This window comes from Anolis carolinensis, chromosome 5, assembly GCF_035594765.1.
Source record: "Anolis carolinensis isolate JA03-04 chromosome 5, rAnoCar3.1.pri, whole genome shotgun sequence".
NCBI classification, from domain to species: Eukaryota; Metazoa; Chordata; class Lepidosauria; order Squamata; family Dactyloidae; genus Anolis; species Anolis carolinensis.
This window is the reverse complement of record NC_085845.1, coordinates 70,674,211-70,692,111: the sequence shown is the minus strand read 5'-3', so window position 1 is coordinate 70,692,111 and position 17,901 is coordinate 70,674,211. Positions and strand designations below refer to the sequence as shown.

Genomic DNA, 17,901 nt, shown 5'->3' with positions numbered 1-17,901 from the left:
GCTGATGGAATTGTTCCAGGAGTTGAGTGTAAACAAGCACCTTAATATCCCTATAGATGTCCCGATCCTTCAGATCATCTGTGTTCTGCACAGTCAGATAACAGACCTTTTACATGTTTACCTAGAAATCCTCCTGGGCTCAGCAATGCTTAGTCTCATTCAAGTATTCTATAATTTTGGAAACTTGCTCTTTTGAAATACAATTCCTAGAATCTCCCAGTGGCAGTGTTGCCTGGATGATTCTGGATGTTGTACTTCGGAAAAGCAAGAATTCGATGCCTTGATTTATATGGAGGATTGCAACCTCTTCATTCATATCTGGAAGTATTTCCTTTTCAGTTGAATGTAGTTACCAAAGGTAGCACTGGCCTCTCTCAGTTAAGAATGCTGCACTCCAAAGGAAATCTTCATTCAGTTGCCAAATTCTTAGCACTGCAGGGAGTAAGACATTGCTAATTATAAATAGATGTGCAGTATTCTCATTCCCTTGGTAACATTGCCTGCCTTTTTTCTTTACCTTACATGCATTATCTTTCTAAATGGTCAGCTGAAGGCTTAACTCCTGAAATGTGAATGTCTGGAATGCTAGAAAATTTGATGCTAGAAAGCTTTAATTTCTGCAAATTTGAAGACTTATTTGGGAACTATTGTCCTCCTTCCATTTAGTTACGCATTTTGGCTTACCTCCAAGCAAATGAATACAGGCTCCCATGATACACTGTTTAACTTTGGCACCACTTTCCATTGTATCTGAGATGGAAAATGAGTAAGGACTGCTGTAGCCCCTTCATCTGCAGGCACAATAGCTACCTTTCCAAAGAAAATATTCTTATGTACACAAGCCATTGCCAGTGCGAACAACATATAACTTACTTGCAAAGAGAGGCATAAATACTGTGCAATCAGAGCTTAGAAAAGTTATTGTTTTGGGCTTCACCTCAAAATCCCTAGCCAACAGCTGATGCTAGATAGGAATTCAGTAGTGATTTACGCTTCTTTTTCCTCCTGGACAGAGCATGAAGCAGGCAAAGGGCACCGCGTTATGCAGAGTGGCATAGTAGTAAGCCTCACTGAATGCTGTGGGATTTAATTTCCAAGTAAACATGCGTGAGATCAAGCTGCATAGAATGCCTGATCACCATTGTCTGCCAGGTGCTTGATAACTCCTATGTTTTTATAGTTCCAGACAGGCTGGAAAACGAGGAGATTTACTAAACCTCTAACAGAATTCCATACAGGGAATGTATTTTAAAATGCCTGAAATCAAATGAAACGTCTATCTAGGCCATAACTTTTTTCACAAGGAAATTAACCATTATTAGCCCATAAATAAGACCTATACCTCTCAATTTGTGCTCTCAAACAATTGATCTTACATAGATATGGTGCCTCTAATAATATCTGTTGTAGCATGGAGAAAAGGCTTCTGATAATTTGAACTGAAATGTCTTATTTAGAATTTTGGTAAAACTGAAGCTTGCAGTTAAGTGTATTAAATGAGTTAGTCAAGGGAGAGTTAACAAAGCATTGTAAGATTCAAAGAGGCTCAAGACAAGGGTATCCACTGTATTTGCTTTTGGGTTATTTGGTTCTTGAGGTTTTGAATAGAGACATAAGACAAGATGAGATAATTCTCAGTATAGGGATAAAAAAAAGAAATGTACTAGCTAAGGCAGTGGTTCACAACCTTTTTTTGACCATGGACCACTTTCCAACATTAGTACCAAAACGGTTATGAATCAGTTTTTGGTGAACTTTAGATTTGGTTTGGTTATTTGTGCTGCTGATTCAGAAAATTGCATTGGATAGACCACATCAGGAACAGGCCTAAAAACAGAGACACCAATGCACCCATGCTTCCAGGCACCACATTGAATGGCTCTGCTCAAGGTGATGGAGGAGGAGGGGAAGCAACAGTCAGGAGGCTTGTTGTTGCGCCTTTCGTGGGTAGTCAGCCTCTCCCCTCTCGACATCCCTGTTGCCTCGGAACTATAAGAGGGTTTCGCGAGACCAGTCGCTCTCATTTCAACGGTGTAGTAACAGTGAGGCCAAGTACCATATTTTAGTTCTTGGGGACCACTGGTGGTCCATGGACCACAGGTTGGGAACTACTAAGCTAAGGGCATTTGTTGATAACTTGTTGATAGTTTTGGAAAATCCTCAGAAGGGTATAGAAATGTTAGATGCAAACCCCTTATGGACTTATTTTTGCAAAAAAAAAAAAAAAGAAAGAAAGAAAAGAAAAGAAAAGAAGGGAGGAAGGAAAGTGACCTAATAGTTTTTGATTTCGATAGTAAGATTTAGTTATTGGAAGCAATGTTCAATGCAGTTTTAGAGAGAGGGATATGGATATATCATGTATATTCACAACTGCAGAAAAGAAAGTTGAAAATTACTTTTCTTCTTGCCTGTATTACTTTTTATAACTTACTTTTCCTTGTTATTTCTTTTAAGATATTTGTCATTTTATGGTATTTTGAAAGCCTTTACATTAAAAACAACAATATGCATTGTGGCTAGCAGCCATTTATGACCCAAACCTCTAAGAATTTATCTCTTCCCCTTTTAAAGCTGTCAAATTTGGCAGCTGCCATAGCATCCCGTGGCTGTGAGTTTCATAGTCTAACTATAATTGCATGTAGATATGCTTTTTTTTTTTTAGAGGCAACAGATTGTTTGACCTTGTGGGCAGCAATCTGATTTGGCCTCAGGCAAATCCTTCCTGCTGTTTTTGTGATTTCTTGATTTACTTAGCGGCAAAAAGAATCCCCCGCTACATCCCAGTAAATCAGATTTTTCTCCCTCTTGGCAGCCCTTTCCCAAACAGTTTAGGGAGCTGCATCCTTTCTCTTTTTATGTCTACTGCCAGCACTTTCCCCTGGTCTGTTTTGTTCCTGCTTACAGCACTCCTCTTCTGAAAGCTTTATTGTTTGGGACAAAAGGCATAGTTAGAAAGCAAAACAAAACAGCAAACAAAGAGTAAAGGGAAGAAAGGCACTGTCATTTTCAAGCATGGCATCCAACATTGCCATCATACGTCCAGTTCTTTTAGAGAAGCAGAAAACTTCCTCACTGGTGCAAAGCTTTCCCTATTACTACAGACTACACATTGTTGAAGTGCATTAGGATCACATCTGACTATTCAGAGGCTTTCACTTGTAAAGCTCAAGATAGCCAGATTACTTCCTCTCAGCATCTTCAATATGTATACAACTCAATAACAAGTCTAAAAGGTAAATATATTTATGGTACCATAAAGTGTTCCCAGACCAAAGTCTGCTTCATCAGATGCATTGATTATTTTATGAGGTAGTTTAATGAATTTACTGTGCCAATATAGCTTGCTGGGATTTAGCACTGGAAAGAAAAAAATTAAGGGTTTTACTTGTGCTGATAATAATAATAATAATAATAATAATAATAATAATAATAATAATAATAACAACTTTATTTTTATACCCCGCCCCATCTCCCTGAAGTGACTTGGGGCGGCTTACATGGGGCCTTGCTTGATGCAACTCCAGCCTTGATCTAGATGTCCTTGGAAGACCAGTGATTGTGTTGATATTCATTGTGAAACTAGGGTTTTGAGAAAAGTGGAATTCCCTCAAAGACTGCTAAAACTGTGTAAGTTGCATTCAGGAATGGCTATGCGAATACTCCAGTGCTTATTTATTACATTTCTTTGTAACTAATGTGGCATTTGACGTGGTTAGGCGTAATAACTTTTAAATATAAACATACTAGCTTGGGTACCTGGCGGTGCCCGCATTCTTTGAAAAGGGCATATTTTGTTGTGGGATGTTTGGTCATATCAGTTTTGTAATGTGTAACGCTATGTGTTTGAAAAAAGCCAGTCTTTCCTTTTGTTTTTTTATTAATGCTCCCATTAGATAATGCATAAGTATGTGGGTGAACTACAATTCCCAGAATCATAGGGCAATCCTCCCCAAACCCAGCCAGTATTCAAAGTTGGCCATGTTGGGTCTGTGTGTCAAGTTTGGTTGAGAGCACTCATCTGCTGGGTTCAGTGTTCTCTGAATATGGGTGAGCTATAACTCTCTGATGCCAAGGTCAATCACCAGTATGCAAAGTCCACCAGTATGCAAAGTTGGCAGCGTTGGGTCTGTGTGGTTTGGTCCAGATCTGGCATTGGTGGGGTTCAAAGGGCTCATAGAACACTGGTGAACTATACCTCCCAGAGTTAAAGGTCAATCATGCCAAAACCCTGCCAGTATTCACAGTTGGCCATGTTGAGTCTGTGTGCCAAGTTTGGTCTAGATCTGACGTTAGCTGGGTTCAGTGTTTTCTGAATACGGGTGAACTGTAACTCCCGGATGCCAAATTCAATTACCCCCAAACCCGCCAATATGCAAAGTTGGCCATGTTGGGTCTGATTTCCAAGTGAGTTCCAGGTCAATCGTTGGTGGAGTTCAAAGTGCTCTTAGATTGTAGGTGAACTATACATCTCAGTCCCTACAACTCCTATAAATCATGGTGAATTCTCCCCAAATGTCTCTAGTATGTTCAGTTGTGGAACAATTCCTGTGTTTGTTGTGTGCCATAGGAAAGGGTTCAAGGAGAGGCAGTGGGCAAGGTCATGCAAATAGAGAGCGAAAAGAACACTGGGATGTGATCGCTGTAACCTGCAATGTCCCTGGGAGGGAGTGACTTAGTGGCTCCTCAGCACTGGAAACTATAACCTGTTTGTGGAGGCCAGAGGCTGTTTGCGTGAATGGACACCCCTGCCACATAAACACATACAGCTTTTCACTTTTATTATGTGTATAGATATATGAGAAAACAAAAGTGAGCAGATGTGGCATAACAGTTATTATACTGGATAGGGGTTTAAAATAGTCAAATTCAGGTTTCTGCTCAGCTGTGGAAACTCTCTATGTGATTTTGGTCCTACTGCTTTTAGCCTTCCAAGGTTGTTGTGAATATAAAATGGGAAGGTGGAAAGGAGTAGGACAGCCACGAATACTGCCTTAGAATAATTCAAGGAGAGGTAAAATATACGTGTAGAAAACCAACAAACCTATTATAAAACACTTAAAGGGAGGGATTAACAACACCTAAACCCAATTTCAGCATCAAACCTGTTCACTGTCAATATTTTTTAAAAAATTAAACTTAATTAAAACTCACTTTAAAGTGTTATTACATAAAGTAAGTTTTCCAGCAAGCAGCTGAGTGACCACAAAGTACCATTGTGTCGTGACAGATGAAACCAGTCAATTGAATTATGCTTTCCTTGGATAGATCCTGCAATTTATTTCCCCCTAATTAGAGTTCTGTGCAACTTAAATGGAAACAGTAACAGAGATGTGTCTAACTCAACACTGTTATAAATAATTTCCCCTGCAAAGCCTGTCTGGCAGCATTTGAAATGAGGCCACGGACCATCTTGGTGTTGGGTGCATTAAACTAACTGTAATCCAGTTAAAGTAGCTAATCCCACACTTAATATGCACTGCAGTTCAGGATGTTCAGGACTGTAGGTATATGTCTATTTGTAGTCAAGGGGTGGTTATTTAAGTTTCTCTGTGACACACAGCATGCCTGCTTCCTTCCCTGATTTGTGAATTTCTGAGATACACAGATATTTTCTATGCACCATTCCAGTTGTAGATATTACTGCATGGATTCCAGTTTGATTCTATGGCATGCCCAGCTTAATGGTTAATCCAGCTCTGAACAGGTATCTTTGGATTTCAGAGTAACCAGGTGATGTTCAAATCACAAAGAATATGTAAGTATATGAATGCCAACTGAGGTTGCAATGCTATATGCATAGTACACTTAAATTGGAAAGAAATCCCAGTAAACACAGAAAATATTCCTGTGTAAACACATATCGGATTGGGAAGGGTAAAGCTATTTTCCACCCAATGCCAAGGATGCTGTCCTAGTCCTAAACTGGTTCCTGTCATCAGTAATGGACTGGATGAGGGCTAATGTTGAAACTAAATCTAGACAAGACAGAGGTACTCCTGGTCAGTCGGAAGGCAGACTAAGTGCGGGATTATAGCTAGTGTTGGATGGGGTCACACTCCCCCTGAAGACCCAGTCTTCTCCTGGGCTCATTGTTGACCCTGGAGCCCCAGGTGTTGGAAATGGCCAGGGGCGCCTTTGCACAATTAAAACTTGTGCGCCAGCTGCACTCGTACCTTGAGATGTCAGATCTGATCAGGGTAGTCCACACCTTAGTCACAGCCCACTTGGACTCTGCAATGCCCTCTATGTGGGGCTAACTTTGAAGGTAGTTCAGCAGTTTCAACTGGTTCAGAGATCGGCAGCCAGACTACTAACTGGAGCGCCATTCAGGGAGAGGACAACTCTCATGTTACGGCAGCTCCACTGGTTTCCGGTCTGCTTCCAGGCTAAAAAACAAAGTGCTGATTGATACCTACAAAACCCTAAATGGTTCGGGCCCAGGCTCTGTAGAAAACTGCATCATCTTGTATAAACCTGCCTGGGGTCTTTGATCTGCCAAAGAGGCCCTACTCTCGATCCCACCTCTGTCTCAAGCAGAAGTGGTGGTAACGAGAGGGCCTTCTCAATGGCTGCCCCCCATCTTTGGAGTACCGTCTCTAAGGAGCTCAAAATGGGCCCCTCCTTACTCGTTTTTAAAAAGCAACTTAAAACATTCTTATGCTTGCAAGCATATGACGAGAGGGAGGAAAAGAGCTTACAACACTGATAAATGGACCAGAAAGGAAACGGATTTGATATTCTACCTTAGATGGTTTTAATGGCTTAAATGCTGATTATTTAACTGATAATTATTTAAATTACTTGTTTTAACTTGTGTAATGTATTGTATTGTTGTGTTGTCGAAGGCTTTCATGGTCGGGATCACAGGGTTGTGGTGTGTTTTCCAGGCAATATGGCCATGTTCCAGAAGTATTCTCTTCTGACGTTTCGCCCACATCTATGGCAGGCATCCTCAGAGGTTCTGAGGTATACCTCACAACCTCTGAGGATGCCTGCCATAGATGTGGGCGAAACGTCAGAAGAGAATACTTCTGGAACATGGCCATACTGCCTGGGAAACAAACAATCCTATTGTATTGTTTGTTGGTTTTTATATATATATATATATATATATATATATATATATATATATATATATATATTATATTTATACAGGCATTGAATGTTTGTCTTTATTATGTTGGTAGCTGCCCAGAATCCCCTAGGGGAGATAGAGTGGGCTACAAATAAATTATTATTATTATTATTATTATTATTATTATTATTATTATTTGTATTTGTATTTATATGTATGATGTATTTGTTACTCTTGTAACAATGCGAGCCGCCCAAAATCCCCACGGGGAGATGGTGGCGGGGCATAAATAAAGTTTTATTATTATTATTATTGACACAACAACATTGTATGACACAGCAAACAAGATAGATATTCTGGATTTTGTATCACAAAATCACAGCCGAACACTTCCCAAGTGTCTAGGACTGTGTGATGTATTTTCGGATGATTCGTGCAGATCCCTGTAGGGTGGCCTTTTGCAATAATAATAATAATAATAATAATAATAATAATAATAATAATAATAATAATAAATTATTATTATTATTATTATTATTATTATTATTATTATTATTATTATTATTGTTATTATTATTATTATTTTAAAATTGCAAGTGTGGCTACTAGGGGATTCTGGGAGCTGTTATACCAAAAAAGGCATTTCAAATAAAGGTTCTGGGTAAATTCAATTTGCCTTTCAAGTTTGCCAAAATCATTTATGGTTTGGATTCTGAATTGTTTCTCTTTCATTTTAAAGGAAATGGGTTTTTGTCATTTTCTCCAACTCCATCTGTCTTCTTCTCCCTTTACCCAATGGTCTTCTATACCCCAGAAGCAAAATTTCATTGGTCTTTTAGAGCTGCAGAAGGGAGGAATTAAATCTTCATGTCATAACTGTGAAGTCTCTTAACTTTGTGGAAGGAAAATTAGGTTCTAGCTACGTCTATGTTTGGTAATGAACCAGTAGCAAAAACTAAACAAGAGCCGGAATAATAGTACTATAATTATTCTGTGACTCTTAAAATGTGATTCATGGGAGGGAGGGGGGATATTCCATGGTGAGTCACCAGAAACTAATGTGACTTTTCAAAAGTCTCCTGCAACAAACAAATTTCCTTCTGAAGTCAGTGGAAGGTTTGACTTTACTGGAACAGGATTTACACACAGGTCTACTTCCTCCTTTTTATCGCATTTTGATAAAGTGCTGAAACAAACTGATGAGGACTTTCACACAGGCAGTTTGGCTTCTGATCAACTTGGGGCGGACGGGAAGATCCCCGCAGCCATATATTGATAGGGTCTGTTGAGTTTTAAGGTCTGGGCAGTTTTCCTGCACAAATCCAGAACAAATAAAATACTACACAGAGAAAGAATGCAGCTAATGTGGATTGGCATCTTTTGCCAAGTGGATTTAGATTGCTTTAAAAAAAGACATCTCATTTCTAAAGGAACATGCATATTTCCACAGTTGTTGCATAACTGTATAGCTTAGCTGTGTTCTACAAGCACTAGATCTAGCAGTATTACAGTTTCCTGCGATATGCTATGGATGTAGCTTAAATGCAATCATTTATGTATTTCTCTTGCTCATAATAGTCTGTCTGAGTAGTCCCCATAGCCCCCTAGGATGTCGTTGAAAACATGCTGAGTCTTTAAAAAGAAGGGGTGGAAAACTATACCCACTCCCATTACAAACTCATTCCTATCTTATCCTACAAAGATCTCATCTGATGTGGCTGAGGGCCAAACAAGATCGGATGGTGACAGACCTGTGTATCAGAACTGGGTGGCTGCCAATGGCCTCTAGAACTGCAGACAGGGCAATATAAAGCATTACATGACAGTATAGGAAAGAAATCTGAAGTCCCTTTCCACCTGCATTTCCTTCCAACCACCTCATTACTTTCCTACAGCAACTTCCCAGAAACAGATTACGGAAGGCATTTCTAACCATGGTGACTGGGAATGATGGAGGTTGTGGCTCGACTTGTGAAGGAATGGGAAAGGCTGGCAGAAGGGGGAAAATTGTGACTTCTGCTCATGCCACATTTTAAACTCAATTCTCTTTGCTTTACAGAGAATTAGCACAACTTGCATTATGACAAACAAAGCAGGTTTCCACTTCAGTAGTATCTGCTCCAGTTCACTGCTGAAACCTGGTGTCACGACCCGGCTGCAGGGCACCAATAACCATACACAGAGGCCAGAATCTATCTAATATCTTTATTGAAGGAGTATATAAAGTTAATAAAAACAAGTGTAGAAAATAGTCCAGAATTAGACCTTTCAGGAAAGGTCAAAATTAGTCCAAAGAAACAATGTCCAATATGAAATATTAAGGTCCAAAGTTGTAATCCAATAACCGAAACACTCACTTTGCCAGGCAAAGTGAGGGGAGATGACAAGGTCCTTTAGTCCAAGAACTTAACGAGGCTAGGAAGTAACTTGACTCTCGGAAAAAACAAGGCTTGAATACAAGACAGCAAGGAACGAGGAACAAGAACAAGATCCGTGGTATTTACTTGGCAAAATCCGGGAAACAAGGCAAGGCTGGGTCTTGGAAAGCAAGGCAAAATCCGGGAAACAAGGCAAGGCTGGGTCTTGGAAAGCAAGGCAAAATCCGTGGAAGAACAAGGCTGGAAAACGAAGGCTTGAATCAGGAAACAAGGCTTGGAAGCGGAGTAGCTGTCCACACACACTACTCCAGTTGCTGACGAATTGACTCCGCAAGATGCCTTTGTGGGTAAAACACCTAAATAGGGTCTAGTTTTCCCACCAAAGAGCAGTTCTCTGGGGAACTAGAAACGAAAGCTAATCTCTGAGTCCAGATGCATGACTCCTTAAGGTTTCCCATGGAAAGCAGGCTTAATCAGCTGAATTCTTAGCAGCTATCCTAGCACTCCTACGAGAGGCCGCTTGAACTGCTCTCTGATGTTTACAAAACTCGTGGCGAGAAAACACAGGAGATTTAGACTCAGGGCTTGTTTGACAGATTTCTGGAAGACAAATCTCTTGCAGGTGCAAGGTTCCCAAATCTGGCTGGGAAGGTTCCAATTCTGACTGAGACGGTGAAAAACCCAAGTTCTCCTCTTCATCTGGGACTACAGTGCCATGAACGGGACTACATGGCCCATGACTCATCACACTATCCCCCTCCTCAAGCCCCCTCTCAAACCGGGGCTCTCTCCCCGAGGCGCGAGGCCGCGGCTTGGCGGGATAGGTCTGATGGAAGCGGCGGGTTAGATCAGGAGCATGGACTGTGGAAGCGTCTTCCCAAGAACGTTCCTCGGGGCCAAAACCCACCCAGTCAATGAGATATTGTAGGCGGCGGCGGTGAAAGCGAGAATCCAAAATGTCCTGAACCTCGAACTCTTCTTCTCCGTCCACCAAAACAGGGGCGGGGGCCGGCCGGTCTGCATCAGGGCGCACACCATCCGCCGGAAGGAGCAGGGAGCGATGGAACACTGGATGAATGCGCATAGAGCGCGGAAGTTGGAGTTTGAAAGTCACGGGGTTAAGTTGCGCCACCACTGGATAGGGACCAATGAAACGGGCATCTAGCTTCCGGCAGGGACGGTGGGAGGGCAAAAAGCGAGTGGACAGAAGAACCCGGTCTCCTACCTTGATTTCGGGGCCCGGCTGGTGATGCTTGTCAGCGTGGCGTTTATAGTCCTCCTTGGCTTGGTCTAGTTGTTGGAGCAAAAGTTGCTGCACTGCTGTGAGTTCCTGCAGCCAGTCCTCTGCTGCGGGAACTTCTGAGGTTTCAATGACAGGAGGAAAGAAACGTGGATGGAAGCCATAGTTTGCAAAGAACGGGGTTTCCTTAATTGAAGCCTGGACCCCATTATTGTAGGCAAACTCCGACAGTGGTAACAGGGAAGCCCAATTGTCCTGTTGGTAGTTTACATAACAGCGAAGGTACTGTTCCAAAGTGGCATTGGTGCGCTCAGTTTGCCCATCTGTTTGAGGATGATGAGCCGAAGATAAACGAGAGTCTATGCCCAATAGTTTTTGTAGTGCCTTCCAGAAGCGAGAGGTGAATTGGGACCCACGGTCAGTGACCAAACTCTTGGGCAATCCGTGCAATCTGAAAACATGTTGGAGAAATAGATCTGCAGTCTCTTTGGCCGTGGGAAGGCCTTCACAGGGAATAAAATGGGCTAACTTGGTGAAAAGGTCCACCACCACTAGGATCGTGGTGAATCCACAGGAAGGTGGTAGATCAGTTATAAAATCCGCAGAGATTATTTCCCATGGGCGAGATGGGGTAGGAAGGGGATGCAGAAGCCCTGAGGGCTTTTCCCTTCTTGTCTTGGAGCGCTGGCATACTGGGCAGGTGTTGACATATTTTTCTACATCCTTGCGGATCTTGGGCCACCAGAAATCCCTTAGGATCAAATGCATAGTTTTGAATAGCCCGAAATGCCCTGCTGGCTTGCAGTCATGACACAAACGAAGTGCCTTTTCCCTGCCCGGTCCTGGGGGGATGTAAACATGATTTCTATAGCAAAGCAGCCCATCCTTAAGCGAAAAGGGGAAATGTAGTCCTTGGCGAAGTTGATCCTGCGCCCAGGCATCTGCTTGCTGACTAGCCCTGATTTCTTGAGCACAAAGGGGCCCTGGAGTAGAGGGAGTTGATTCAATGGGAGTGGATTTGGTGTTCCCCACTGTGAGCGTGGCAAAGTTCCCGGGTTGTAGCAGCTGGGACTCAAAGGTCTCCTTGCGTCCTGCAGCGTATTCCGGTTTCCGTGACAGAGCATCTGCTTGCTTGGTCTGGGCTGGGGTTACATAATGAATTTGGAAGTTAAAACGTTCAAAGAATAAAGCCCAGCGTTGTTGCCTTTGATTTAGCTTGCGGGCAGTTCTTAGATGCTCTAGATTTCGATGATCAGTATGGACTTCAATGGGAAATTTGGCCCCTTCTAGCCAATGTCTCCAAGTTTCAAAGGCTGCCTTTATGGCCAATAGTTCCTTTTCCCAAATGGTGTAATTTCTCTCTGGCGCGGTCAATTGACGGGAATAAAAGGCACAAGGATGAAGATGGTCTCCCACTGGTTGTAGGAGTACAGCCCCAATTGCCACATCGGAGGCGTCCGCCTGCACAACAAAAGGGGTTTCAGGATCTGGATGCTGAAGGATTGGCTGGGACGTGAATAATTTCTTTAGTTGCTGGAACCCTTTCTCTGCTTGATCTGTCCAGCGGAAGGGCTGTTTCCCACGGATGCAGCTGGTGATTGGATCAGACCAGCGGGCAAAATCTGGAATGAACTTGCGGTAATAGTTCGCGAACCCCAAGAATCGTTGCACCTCTTTCTTGTTGGTTGGCGCCCGCCATTCCAATACTGCTGAAACCTTTGCCGGGTCCATGGAGAGCCCTAGTGGCGAGACGCGGTAGCCCAGGAAATCTACCTCTTGTAGATCAAAAGCACATTTTTCCAGCTTGGCATAAAGTCCATGATCCCGCAATCGTTGTAACACCATTCTGACGTGGTTCTCATGTTCTGATTGTGATCTAGAAAACACCAAAAAATCGTCCAGGTAGATGATCAAGAACCGATCTAGATAATCCTGAAAGATGTCATTGACAAAATGCTGGAACGTTGCGGGAGCTCCACATAATCCATAATTCATAACTCGGGACTCGAATAATCCGAATTTAGTCTGGAAGGCGGTCTTCCACTCGTCCCCTTCTCTGATGCGAACTAGATTATACGCTCCCCGAAGATCCAGCTTGGTGTAGACCTTGGCTCCTCGAAGTCGGTCTAGTAGGTCCGAGATTAAGGGCAGGGGATAGCTGTTCCGCTTAGTGATATTGTTCAATGCTCTATAGTCCACCACCAAGCGTAATTCCCCCGACTTCTTTTTCACAAACATCACTGGGGAAGCGGCTGGGGATTGAGAGGGTCTGATGAATCCCTTGCGAAGGTTTGACTCTATGAACTCCCTGAGAGCTTCTTGCTCCGGTTCAGTCAGGGAGTAGAGATGTCCTCGCGGGATCGGGGCCCCCTCCACCAAGTCAATGGCACAGTCATAAGGTCTATGTGGGGGTAATCTCTCGGCCTCTTTTTCATTGAATACATCCCAATATTCTGAGTACTTCTTGGGCAAGGTGATAATGGGTTCAGTGTCTGTGGCATGGCAGATCTTGGCTACAAGGCAATGGTTTTGGCAATATTTTGAAGCAAACTGCAGTTCTCTGTTGGACCAGGAGATGCTTGGGTCGTGAAGTGTCAGCCATGGAATTCCCTAAATCACAGGGAAATGGGGAACCTCGGTAACAAAGAAGGAAATCTCTTCCATATGTTCCCTTATCCACATTCTGGTGGGTTCCGACCACTGGCTTACGGGACCCGTCTTGAGGGGGCGGCCATCGATGGCTTGCACCACACGGGCATTCTTGAAGTCATGGTATTGTAATCCCAGAGAGTCGGCATACTCTCTATCAATGAAATTGTTTGTGGCTCCTGAGTCTATCATGGCATGGACCATGACTGGCCCCTTTTTTGCTGACCACAAGGTGACCACTAGAAGAAATAGGACCCCGGTTGGCGGCTCTTGAGTGGGTTTTTTGACCGGGTGCGCGAGCCTCTCTATGCCCGGTCGCTGGCTTCCCCCGCCGGCTGTGCGCCAGCCGCCTCAGACATCTTCGTCTCCGTGGAGGACGCCGCCGCCAGACGGGCGGGGGGCTTCCCTTTGGCTGGGCACTCTCTGGCGAAGTGGCCCCCGTTTCCACAGTACCAACAGAGATTTAGGCGTTGGCGGCGGGCCTTCTCGGCGGCATCTAACCTGGGACGCACATTGCCCAACTGCATCGGCACCTCCTCGCTCCCCCTGGGGTATGGGGCTGGTGGCGGGGGTCTCCATACTGGATGCGGCTGGACGCTGGTGGGAGCGGGAGGTTTCACCCCAGCTCTACCGCTCTGGCCTCGGACCCATTGTTTTCTGTTGGCAAGCATGACTTCAGCTCGTAAACATTGATCAATGAGTGCTTCAAGAGAGTGAGGGGGATCCACTTTGGAAATTTCTTCCAACATCTCGATGTTGAGACCCTCCCGAAATTGTCCTCTGAGGGCTATATCATTCCATCCGGTGCTGTGGGCCAGCACTCGGAACTCGGCTATGTACTGGGACAAGGGTCTGTCCCCCTGAGAGAGGCGCCGGAGTTTATGGCCGGCTGCCTCCAAATTGTCTTCAATCCCCCAAGTCGCCTTAATGTGATCCAAGAAATGTTGCGCTGATCTTAGGTGTGGGGAAACTTGGTCGAACAGTGCCGTCGCCCAGTTGGCCGCTGGCCCGTCTAAAAGGCTGTAAATCCACGCCACCTTGATGTCTTCTTGGGGAAACTCGGCAGCACGGGCCTCTAGATAAGCTTGGCATTGGCGACGGAAAACATGAACCTTAGAAGCTTCTCCAGAAAACTTGGTTGGCAATGCCAGGGCCGGGAGTCGGATTCCGCGTTCCTTCAATCCCTTTATTTCTCCCTCCTGCGCATTGAGCTTATCACGGATGCGGTCCACTTCCTCCTTGTCGATGGTGTAGCTGAGCGGCTGGCCTCCCGGTCCGGCTCCGGTAGACATTCTGGCCTAGGTTAATTGGTGCTTAGGGTGGCGGAGTCAAACTGTCACGACCCGGCTGCAGGGCACCAATAACCATACACAGAGGCCAGAATCTATCTAATATCTTTATTGAAGGAGTATATAAAGTTAATAAAAACAAGTGTAGAAAATAGTCCAGAATTAGACCTTTCAGGAAAGGTCAAAATTAGTCCAAAGAAACAATGTCCAATATGAAATATTAAGGTCCAAAGTTGTAATCCAATAACCGAAACACTCACTTTGCCAGGCAAAGTGAGGGGAGATGACAAGGTCCTTTAGTCCAAGAACTTAACGAGGCTAGGAAGTAACTTGACTCTCGGAAAAAACAAGGCTTGAATACAAGACAGCAAGGAACGAGGAACAAGAACAAGATCCGTGGTATTTACTTGGCAAAATCCGGGAAACAAGGCAAGGCTGGGTCTTGGAAAGCAAGGCAAAATCCGGGAAACAAGGCAAGGCTGGGTCTTGGAAAGCAAGGCAAAATCCGTGGAAGAACAAGGCTGGAAAACGAAGGCTTGAATCAGGAAACAAGGCTTGGAAGCGGAGTAGCTGTCCACACACACTACTCCAGTTGCTGACGAATTGACTCCGCAAGATGCCTTTGTGGGTAAAACACCTAAATAGGGTCTAGTTTTCCCACCAAAGAGCAGTTCTCTGGGGAACTAGAAACGAAAGCTAATCTCTGAGTCCAGATGCATGACTCCTTAAGGTTTCCCATGGAAAGCAGGCTTAATCAGCTGAATTCTTAGCAGCTATCCTAGCACTCCTACGAGAGGCCGCTTGAACTGCTCTCTGATGTTTACAAAACTCGTGGCGAGAAAACACAGGAGATTTAGACTCAGGGCTTGTTTGACAGATTTCTGGAAGACAAATCTCTTGCAGGTGCAAGGTTCCCAAATCTGGCTGGGAAGGTTCCAATTCTGACTGAGACGGTGAAAAACCCAAGTTCTCCTCTTCATCTGGGACTACAGTGCCATGAACGGGACTACATGGCCCATGACTCATCACACCTGGGCAATGAATGGTAAATGGTGAGATATGTACTCATCAATCTGATTCACGGGTGCAGATTGTCAATCAACCCATTCATTGTGTAGCAAAGAGAACCAAAGATTGAGTGAAATGTATATTTCAAATGAGTACAATTTAATTTAAATCAGTGAAATTAACTGTAAACTACATTTTAGTCCTTCCTGTGCCCACCCCAGGTTGTTTACAATGTATTTCAAATATATTTAACAATACTACAATTGTTTCTGATGTTAGCTGCTTATATTAAATGTAATTTTATGATGACAATGGTGGTTCAGCCAAGTACAATCTGATCTCACACACTAAATCTTCCATCCTGCCAGCATTGCATTTCAACCTGAGAACTCCAAGGTCACATACCAACCTGAATACCACCATCCTATCCTGAACGCATGCATATGATTTTGGATAGTGAAGAGAGCCCAAACTGGTTAGTAGCTGAATGATGAAACACCAGGCACCCCCAGGCAGGGCTAGGAAAGTATTTCATTAAATATTGCTGAGCTGCTGCCAGTCTAAGTTGCCAATATTGGATTCGTGAACCAAATAACTAAATTCAGTATAAGGCAACTCTGTTTCTGTTGGTCTTGCAGGAATACTTGCTTTTCTTTTGCTCTACTCATTATGGTTTCTTGACAATCTTGTTTTGTAGAATTTATCATAGAAAGCTAGTTAGCAGAGCGGGCTTGAAGATCAATAGGGACTGCACAATGTTATCTTCTGAATCACTTTGCTGATGTTAAATGGTTTGGGCCCCGCCTGTCTCCGCGATTGCATCTCCCCCTATGAACAGGCGCAGACTCTTAGATCTACCGGGGAGGCCCTTCTCTTGCTCCCACCACCCCAAGCATAGTGGGGCTGAAGGAGAGAGCTTTCTTGGTGGTGGCCTCCCGCCTTTGGAACGCCCTCCCCAGAGAGATGACAGGTCCCGTCCTTCTGCAGGGACCTGAAAATGATTAGGCCCAGACCTTTCCCTGGCCACTAGCTAGAACCCTGCTTTGCTCTTTACCTACTTTCCCGGCCCTACGAGACCTTATACTAGCCTAGTGCTCCTATAACTGCTCAACAGGCCTTGGAATTGAGTAGTCCAGGCCCTATCCTGGCCACCAGTTTGCACTTTACCTGCTTCCGGCCCTATGTTACTTAATTGCACTAGCCCTGGCTCAGCCTCTCATAGTTGTCTTGGCCCACCCTGAAATTCTGACCATTGGAAGTTGAACTTCACCCACTAGAGTAGTACTGGAATTGGCTTCTAATTTTAAATGTGTTTGATTGTTTTAATAGAAATATGTTTTTTTTTATTATGGCTATGTTGTATGTTTCTGTGTTGGTCATTGAATACTTTACCTATGTTGGAAACTGCCCTAAGTCCCTTCGGGGAGATAGAGCAGTATACAAATAAAGTTTTGTTATTATAGTTTTATTATTACCTGAATACCAGTAGATTAAAGCAGTTCTTTGCTGTAATCACTTTCTCTGTACCAGCATCAGCCCTAAAGAATTCTGACTCAAATGCAGAGCTGGAGGCACAGAGCTGTGGAAAGTTATATTTTTGAATTAAAGCTCCCAGAATCCCTGACATAGCATAGTCAACTCCTAGAAGATTCTGGAATTGATATTCCAAAAATGTAAAGTTTTCCAGTTGGAATCAGAAGTAAAGTTCCACAAATTCAATGCAACTTATCAGCAAATAAGTATGCAGAGAATTGCAGCTTTAATGGGGAAATGAGATATTTTTGAACTGCTGTACCAAAGCAGATGGGGTAGAAAGTGGGTCTGTCCTACCACTGGGTTGAGCTGAGTGGCTGCGATCTGTATATAGACTTTTTGTCTTGGTATAAACAAGTTTAAAGTCAAAATAAGAGAAAAATATTTTGAAAAGAAGTAAGACGAAAAGTTATCCAACCTGTTAAACCACCAGCCAGCATTATCTTCTTCTGCACAGTTATTTTCATAGTTGTCATTATCCCTGTCTTTTGTACTGAATTTCATTCCTTGATGATTTGCCCACCATTTGACTTCAGGGTGAAATCCTCCAGTGAGGGAGTCTCCTGCTGTTCCAGAATATCGTCCACAATTCATTGTGTAGGAACTCTAGTGAAAGGTTTGAAGAAGGCAAAATACATAGTAGAACCATATAAACAACCCACAATTTCAGGCATAAACCAATCTGATTTTTAAAATAAATACAAATATGTCATTCAATTTCATTCAACG

At 43.5% G+C, this 17,901-nt stretch overlaps 1 protein-coding gene across 1 annotated transcript in view; it reads right to left on the bottom strand.

Moving 5' to 3' along the window:
• fgl1 (fibrinogen like 1) overlaps positions 1–17,901 on the bottom strand; it is a 75,335-nt gene that overhangs the window by 13,581 nt on the left and 43,853 nt on the right. The window contains exon 7 of the mRNA XM_003221637.4: positions 17,591–17,778. Coding sequence (XP_003221685.2) covers positions 17,591–17,778 — 188 coding nt within the window. The remainder of the gene's footprint in view (positions 1–17,590; positions 17,779–17,901) is intronic.